Raw genomic sequence first — 9,234 nt, forward strand, 5'->3', positions numbered from 1 at the left:
AAGTATTAATTCCTACATCAGAAGGCTTGAGAAATGTATACATAGTGACCTAGATGAAATATTTAGATAGTTGGAAATCTCAAGCTGACAGAAATATTTATGCTTAATATAAGTGGTTAGACAGTTATATAGTATTATATTTTTTCCCTGAATTTGACTACCTTATTTTTTCTTTTTTTTTTTTTTTTCAGAAAGTTTTTCAAGATATTTCAAGTAGTACTTAGTTTTATTAAATCTCTCCAGGTCTCAAGAAAGCTACACTTCCATTTAGAAACTGAGTCAGAAAGAGTAACATGTGACCCTGGTCATATGTACTATCATTGTTCTTCAGAAAGAATAATGTATGCTGCTGGTCTCCTCACACAGGTAAATAAATGATACAAGAGGAAATGGCCCAGTTCTGCAGTTCTGCTGTGTCATATAGTGGACACAGCATCTCACATAACAGGAGGTGACTCAAAATTGGTTTATATCAACTCCCAAATCTTCTGACAGTTATCAAGCTAATGATGACTGCTCATATAATCATAGAATCAATCAGGGCTGGAAGGGACCACAAGGATCATCTAGTACCAACCCACTTGCCATGGGCAGAGACACCCTACACTACATCAGTCTGGCCAGAGCCCTATCCAGCCTGGCCTTAGACACTTCCAGGGATGGGGCCTCAACCACCTCCCTGGGCAGCCCATTCCAGGCTCTTACCACTCTCATGCTGAACAACTTCCTCCTCACATTCAGCCTGAACCTACCCATCTTCAGCTTTGCTGCATTCCTTCTGGTCCTGTCACTTCCTGATAGCCTAAAAAGTCCCTCCCCAGCTTTTTTGTAGGCCACCTTCAGATACTGAAAGGTCATATTAAGGTCACCTCAGAGCCTCCTCTTCTCCAGACTGAACAGCCCCAACTCCCTCAGTCTCTCTTCATAGCAGAGGTGCTCCAGCCCTCTGCTCATCCTTGTGGCCCTTCTCTGGACATGCCCCAGCATGTCCACATTCCTCTTGCAACAGGGGATCAAGAACTGGACGCAGTACTCCAGATGGAGTGTCACCAGAGTGGAGTAGAGGGGGAGAATCACCTCGCTCGACCTGTTGGCCACACTTCTTCTGATGCAGCCCAAGATCTGGTTGGCCCTCTGGGCTGCAAGTGCACACAGCAGCCCCCAAGTCCCTCTCCTCAGGGCTGCTCTCCAGCCACTCACTGCCCAGCCTGGATTTGTGCTTGGCATTGCCTTGACCCAGATGCAGGACCTTGCACTTAGTCTCACTGAACCTCACGAGGCTGGCTTGTTCCCACCTCTCCAGCCTGTCCAGGTCCCTCTGGATGCAATCCCCACCCTCCAGTGTGTCTGCTGCACCACACAGCTTGGTGTCTGTGCTACTTTGAAGCAGGCTAGAATGTTTTGGTGAGAAAAAGTAGATTATAGGCTGTGAACGGAAAACAATGGTGATGTCTGCTAACCTCGGAGTCTTGATGAACAAGAAGAAAGTAAACATTAGATAACACTCTCACCATTTTTTAACTTCACTCTCAGGCTGGGCTTTGACTGAGCTTCATCTCCCTAACCTCACCTGCCACTCACCTTTGCTTCTTAACCTCTTGGCTGAACCTCTATTCTTCCTTAGGACTGGGGTAAGGTTGAGAGGGGTAGAGGGAAGGTGCAGGGGTGGTTGAGAGCTCGTCCTGGGGACTCAGGTTTCTGGGAGGGGAGTTGTGCTTCTGTATTACTTTTACCTTGTATATTTCTGTGTATAATTGTATATATTGTAAATAGCTGCTTGTATATTGCGCTAGCTGTAAATGAATAGCTTCATTAATATTCCCAGAGCTGGCTGGGTCTAGTTGGGTACTTCTAAAGTGTGGGGGGGCGGAGTACACCCAAACCATCACAATATTTTAATTTGGTTTCTTCCAACGTGGGGGAAATTCATTTGAGTGACTGTTAATTAACTCCAGGAATCAGAATGAAGCTAAAGAAGCAGATATTGTACTTGGTGGGGGCTATTATGTGGTCTGTTTTCTGTTTATTTGCATTCAATTGGATCAAAGCCCAAATTGTTTATTACTTTCTTAATGTAGCTTATACGAAGGCTAAAGCTAAGCTCACAACCATTTTCTGGTCCTGGGGTGATCTCATTCTTGGGTATGGTGGTTTTAATGTCACTGAAAATCTTACCAGTAAAAGTTCTGTTTCTAGGCCAGGGACAACCAGATCAACAAGAGGAAGAGGAGAAGGATGACATCCAGGACTCCAACGATCCTCTCAGAGAGGTCAGGGAAGTTAGAAAGGAATACTCAAGGGAATCAGGTGAACCAATCCTAAGCTGGCTGGTGAGATGCCATAGCACTAGCTGTCCTGGAGTCCTGTACCCCTAAATTCCTCTCCTGCCCGGACTTCGGGGGGAAAGGGGAAAAGCCACCTGGTTTCCCTCCCCCCTCGCCTGCCCTGCAGCCGTGAAGAGGGGGAGGACTGCCCCGTGAGTTCCTGCTCTGGAGCCAGGCTGGGATTGGCCGTGCACTTTCACGCCTAAAGGTGTGGTAACTCTGCCCTTTGTCTAGTGAAGGTTATAAATATTGGGGGTCTTCCCGCCTTTGGGGTTCCCGCTTTGGAGTTTGCCTGTGCCTGGATGTATGTGTCTGGCTGGACTGCAGGGAGACCTTCAGGGATTTGCTTTCCTATTGACACCTTTGTGTGCCTAACGACCCTTAACGACCTTTTAACGATTCACTTGCAGCCACTGGAAAAGAAGAGGAAGACAGACCGCACGAGTCAGCCTGAGTGAGTTATTTAGCTTAGCTTAATTTAGTAAGAAAACGCTATTAATTAATAGCTGAGGCCTTTTCCAACTTCTGACTTCCAATATGGTCAGATTATTGATGGTGTCCTTGTAGGTTAATTCTCATGCAACTGAATCTGCTTATTAAACTAAATTAATCTTTGTATATATAGTTGTGGGGGCAGGTTTTTGGGAAAATAAAAATAGCTATTTTTGATAAATTCCCGACTCGGCCACATATTAATTCCTGCTCTCCTCAACATGGCGCAAATGCCCTTCAGGTAGGAAACAAGTCTGCCAAGCAGCTGGGACCACTCACTAAGGAGAGTGGAGTGGACAAAGACCTAGCAAGTCCTCTTGGTAAGGTTAGCTTGTGGACACACCTCCTGTTGGCTGTGGCTATGAGATATCCTTCCCAAGATGATTTGCCATGGGCTGCCAAGAAGTGGAACACCATTGAGCAGGGAATTAGGCTTCTGAAGGAGTTTGCTGTGAAGGAAGTGCTTTATGGAGATCATGGCACACATGATATTCCTTTGGGAACAGGTCTCATGAAGAAGCTTATTAAGCTTGCTCCTTCATCCTATGCTAACATCTTGGCCAGTAAGTTTCTATCAGGGAGTGATAATGCAAGGTCTGGTGCGAGTGCCGAGGAGGTCGCCACGGCGACAAGAACACTGCTTTCGGTGCAGACAGCCAAGACATTACAAGGACCACCGCCGAGCTCAGAGCGTCTTCTATAACCACTGCCAAACTTCAAACCATGCTACACTAGCGTGCTGATCACCGGGAAACGGGAGGTGGAGTGCGAACGGCCTCTGCGCACCGACACAAGTAGCAGACCTGGTAACCTACAGCCAGCAACCAGGGGAAGCATCGGCTTGGACCTGGCAACGGCAGTAGACTGTATCTTTGTAGACACACGCCCGACCAGGATTGCCACCACGATAAACGGACCCCGATCATTAACCAATGCATTGTTATTGGGACGATCTAGTTCTGCAATTAAAGGACTGAGCATTATTCCTGGTGTCATCGATGCAGACTACACTGGCACTATTCAAATCATGCTGTACACCTTGTTCCCGCCTATCCACATATCAGCTGGAAGCCGCATCACTCAGTTATTACCATACCCTCATCTTACCGGTCACCTCCAGCCCCTGACACAGACAGAATGGGTGGCTCAAGGATTTGGCTCTACAGGAACAGCTGCTATGCTGACAATGAATATGAGGCATCGACCAGAAGTCACAGTCACCCTTTCTAATGGAAGGGATGGACTGCAGCTTACCATACTGATGGACACTGGTGCAGACATCACCATAGTGGCAAGCAGAAACTGGCCCAAGCACTGGCCTTCTACTGCAGGTGTAAAAGGGGTTGAAGGTGTTGGGGGCACAGCCAGTGTGCAACAATCAGTTGAACAGCTCACCTTGACGCTAGATAGCCGAAGTGCCTGCTTACATATCACCATCATGCACCTGCCACATGGTGTCAATGGCCTCTTGGGCTGAGACGCTCTTTCTCAGCTAGGGGTTCGACTAACTAATGAGACCCCTTTTTAGCAGTGGCCACTGTCGAGCGGTCTTTCCCCATACTTTTGAACTGGCTAACCAACAACCTGGTATGGGTGGAACAGTGGCCTCTTAAGAAGGAGAGACTGCAACAAGCCCATCTATTGGTACAAGAACAACTCGCTGCCGGACACTTGCGGCCATCAACAAGCCCCTGGAACACACCTATCTTCACCATACCAAAAAAGTCTGGAAAATACAGGCTCCTACATGATTTCCGAGCCATCAATGCTCAAACACAAGCAATGGGGACACTGCAACCTGGGCTGTCAACACCAAGCATGTTGCCAGAGAATTGGCATCTCTTAGTAATTGACCTCAAGGACTGCTTTTTTACCATCGCACTACACCCTGACGACATTCAAAGATTCGCCTTTACTCTGCCAGCAATCAATCACCAAAGCCCAAATGAACGTTATGAATGGACAGTATTGCCACAGGGGATGAAGAATAGTCCCACCTTATGCCAGCTATTTGTGGATCAAGCCTTGCGGCCCCTTCGGCAACAGTGGCCTTCTACATTAATCTATCACTATATGGATGATATTCTCTTCTGTAGAAAGGAACCCTTTGCTGACACAGATGTAACCACCATTTCCACGATCCTAGCAATTTCTGGCCTACAAATTGCCCCAGAGAAAGTTCAGAAACAGCCACCATACAAGTACCTTGGGTGGCAAATCACGGACTCTCAGATTCGACCACAGAAGCTTACCTTACATCTTGAAATTTCCACCCTGACTGATATGCAGAAACTCATGGGAGATCTGCAGTGGTTACGTCCTGTCATTGGGTTCTCCAATGCCGATCTCGAACAGCTGTGACCACTATTAAAAGGAACAGACCCTGCCACTCCAATAACGCTGTCTCCCCAACAAAGCAAGCTCCTGCAGGAATTAGCAACTCTCGTCGCAGACCAATGGGTGAGTTGCTACAATCCAAATCTGCTGGTGGACATTACTATCCTGCCTGCCGAGCACACGTTGCTTGGTGCTGTCACCCAAGCAAAAAACAAAAAGGGGGAGACTACTATACCACTGGCAGCTGTACCAACTCCAAATCCCCTGCTGAGTGCGCAGCCGCCCTCTTGCAGGGGCTGAATGTCTTAATGCCTTGGGACCCTCAAGAGCTGTAACTATTGGGCTCCCAAAGGATAGGACATCAAAAAGGGGGGTGGAGTAAGACTTGCTTCGCATTTGGGGACAAGTTTAGGGGTATGAATGTATTTCTACATGTAGCCCAAATGCTGGGTGTACTGTCTAAAAGCCCTGAGAAAAATTTCCAATGGACAGACGTGTCACCTGGGCCACCTTATGATGACTTCTTATCTCTTGGCGGGTACTGTGGCACTAGTATTTGTAATGCGCACAGTGGATTTCATGCCTATAATTGTAGTACAGGAGCTTATGGGGCCACCAGTGTTCTCTTCAGTAATACTGAGGACATTAGGAAAAGTAACATACCCCTGCTATGGAACAACAAGACAGCCAAAGCCTTACCGCCCAACGTGTTCCTAATATGTGGCGATAGAGCATGGCAGGGGATACTGAGGAATGCCTATGGTGGGCCCTGCTATTCAGGGAAGCTTAGTCTCTTTGCCCCTCACCATCAGGATTGGCTGAACATAACCAAACTGTCAGGCCTGGTAAGGCGGGAGAAGCATTCAATATCCGCGCTAGGCCCGGACTGTAAGGATGATGTAGAGCTTTGGTCTTTCACCGCTAGGGTGTTTTCCTCCTTTTTCACACCTGGGGTTGCTGCTGCCCCGGCATTGCGACAAATAGATAAATTGGCATGTTGGTCAGTTAAACAAGCCAATATAACGACCGACATTTTAGAGCAGCTGCTAGTAGATCAGAATAGCCTTAGACATGCTTTGCTTCAAAATCACGTGGCTATAGACTTCCTATTGCTTGCCCAGGGCCATGGGTGTGAAGATCTTGAAGGTATGTGTTGCTTTAATCTGACATATCATAGTGAGTCAATTCACAAAAAACTGACATGGTTGAAGTAACATACGCAGAAGATAAAGCAGGAGACAAGCCCCTTTGACGAATGGCTCCAGTCTCTTGTTGGTGGACTCTCACCATGGCTCCTGAGCCTTATTAAGGAAGGGCTTCGCTTGCTAGGAATAGTTCTCCTTGTACTCTTGATTATTAGGATAGCCTACTCATGCATCTTGCGTGGTGTGGAGAAAGCAACTCGGGCACCCATTCTGCTGGCCCAAAAACAAAATGGGGGAATTGTTGAGGAATGGCTAAGAGAGAATGGGCATGGAGAATATATGAAATTGGTGGGTCAGCAGAATGAAGAGATTGCAACATGCTGATGTGACAAAGTGACCAAGGACACTGTCCTTGGGCAAAGTGGTAAACAACGGGAAAACAGATGTGTTTCCTGTTTTGAAGAAAGAACACATACTTGTTTTGAAGGAAGAACCGCACAAGTGCATCCCGTAGAGCTACAGATAAGCAATTGCTGACAGTGGAATGCATTAGCTGTTTGCTATAACAGAACGCTACTGTTCCAATAAAGTTGTCACCTGCTTATAATCCATATTGGATGCTGTGTCCATTTCTTTCCTTCTCCCAACATGGAACTCTGAAAAACTGGGACAAATATTTAGCACAAGCTACCTGGTTGGTAAATAGTAGAGGTTCAGTGAACAGAGCAGGAACTGCACAATCAGACTTGGTCCAAACAGTAGACGGTGATAAAGTTACTGTTGTACGTGAAAAGAATCTGTTAGGAAAAACTGTTTGGGTATTTTCTCCTTCAGGCGAAGGGAAACCTGTCCGAGGGGTGGTGTCTGCTGAAGGTCCTGGTCACACCTAGTGGGTAATGCAAGAGAATGGTGAAATCCAGTGTATTCCACAGATAAATTTATCTTTAGCTGAGAGAGTTTTAATTCAGAGTGTATAATACAAGCTGTTAGGAGTTTTCTGTTCTAGGTAACATCGGCGCCCAACACTGAAAGAATCTACGAGAGAATCTACGGTTCATGAGCATGAATCCAACGTCACCTGGGAGTTCCTGTTCTCATCTCATCTGTGAGGAGACAAACTGTTTGCTGTTTTCTGAGCTTTCAAATCACCTACAGCTGAGATAGCCACAATGAAGTGTGAACTGAACTTGTGATATTCATTAGTGTAAATATTGGTTTAGATTAGATCAGATAATTCTTAGCAATTGTCTGAGTGAAGTAGACAGGGGTGGATTGTGCTAGTTTGAAGCAGGCTAGAATGTTTTGGTGAGAAAAAGTAGATTATAAGCTGTGAACGGAAAACAATGGTGATGTCTGCTTCCCTCAGAGTCTTGCTGAACAAGAAGAAAGTAAACATTAGATAACACTCTTGCCATTGTTTAACTTCACTCTCAGGCTGGGCTTTGACTGAGCTGCATATCTCTAACCTCACCTTCTACTCACCTTTGCTTCTTAACCTCTTGGCTGAACCTCTATTCTTCCTTAGGACTGGGATAAAGTTGAGAGGGGCAGGGGGAAGGTGCAGGGGTGGTTGAGAGCTCGTCCTGGGGACCCAGGTTTCTGGGAGGGGAGTTGTGCTTCTGTATTACTTTTACCTTGTATATTTCTGTATATAATTGTATATATTGTAAATAGCTGCTTGTATATTGTGCTAGCTGTAAATAAATGGCTTCATTAATATTCCCAGAGCCGGCTGAGTCTAGTTGGGTACTTCTAAAGTGGGGGGAGGTGGGGTGCACCCAAACCATCACAGTGTCATCAGCAAAGTTGCTGAGGGTGCACTCAATGTCTCTGTCCCTGTCACCGACAAAGATGTTGAACACGACTGGTCCCAGAACTGATCCCCGAGGGACTCCACTTGCCATTGGCCTCCACTTGGACATGGACCTGTTGACGGCCACTCCTTGAGTGTGACCATCAAGCCAGTTTTTTATCCATCATGTAGTTCACCTATCAAACCCGTGTGTCACCAGCTTGGATACCAGGATGTGGTGCAGGACAGTGTCAAGGGCCTCGCTCTAGTCCAGGTAAATGACATCAGTTGCTCGTCCTTCATCTATGAATGTTGTGACCTGTTCACAGAAGGCCACCAGGTTTGTCAGGCAGGATTTGCCCTTGGTGAAGCCATGCTCATTGTAGCCAATCACCTCTTCACTATTCTTCTGTTTCAGTGGTGCCTCCAGGAGGATCTGCTCTATGATCTTACTGGGCACAGAGATGAGACTGGGTGGCCTGGAGTTCCCTTACTCATCCTTCCTATCATCCTTCCATTTTTCCAGTCAGTGAGAACTTCACCAGACTGCCAGGACTTCTGGAATATAATAGAGAGGGGTTTAGTAGCCTCATCCACAAGTTCCCTTAGTACCCGTGGGTGTATGCCATTGGATCCCATAGACTTGTACACTTTCAGGTTCTTCAGTTGATCACAAATCTGATCTTCAGCTATGATGGGCAGTTCTTCCTTCCAGCCCCTGCAATTATCTTAGTATCATAGTATCATAGTATCATCAGGGTTGGAGGAGACCTCACAGATCATCAAGTCCAACCCTTTACCACAGAGCTGAAGGATAGACCATGGCACCAAGTGCCACGTCCAACCTTGCCTTAAAGTGCCCCAGGGACGGCGACTCCACCACCTCCCCGGGCAGCCCATTCCAGTGTCCAATGACTCTCTCAGTGAAGAACTTTCTCCTCACCTCGAGCCTAAACCTCCCCTGGCGCAGCCTAAGGCTGTGTCCTCTTGTTCTGGCGCTGGCCACCTGAGAGAAGAGAGCAACCTCCCCCTGGCCACAACCACCCCTCAGGTAGTTGTAGACAGCAATAAGGTCACCCCTGAGCCTCCTCTTCTCCAGGCTAAACAATCCCAGCTCCCTCAGCCTCTCCTCATAGGGCCTGTG

General features: G+C 47.0%; 1 protein-coding gene across 1 annotated transcript; it reads left to right on the plus strand.

Annotated features, from left to right (window-relative positions):
* The first annotated feature begins 5,569 nt into the window (after positions 1–5,569).
* LOC135179082 (uncharacterized) lies at positions 5,570–6,728 on the plus strand. Its single transcript, XM_064150450.1, is given in 1 exon segment — positions 5,570–6,728. A coding segment is annotated over 1 exon segment (1,113 nt). The 3' UTR covers positions 6,683–6,728.
* The last annotated feature ends 2,506 nt before the right edge of the window (positions 6,729–9,234 follow it).

The sequence above is a fragment of the Pogoniulus pusillus genome, chromosome 10 (genome assembly GCF_015220805.1).
Source record: "Pogoniulus pusillus isolate bPogPus1 chromosome 10, bPogPus1.pri, whole genome shotgun sequence".
Taxonomy (NCBI): domain Eukaryota; kingdom Metazoa; phylum Chordata; class Aves; order Piciformes; family Lybiidae; genus Pogoniulus; species Pogoniulus pusillus.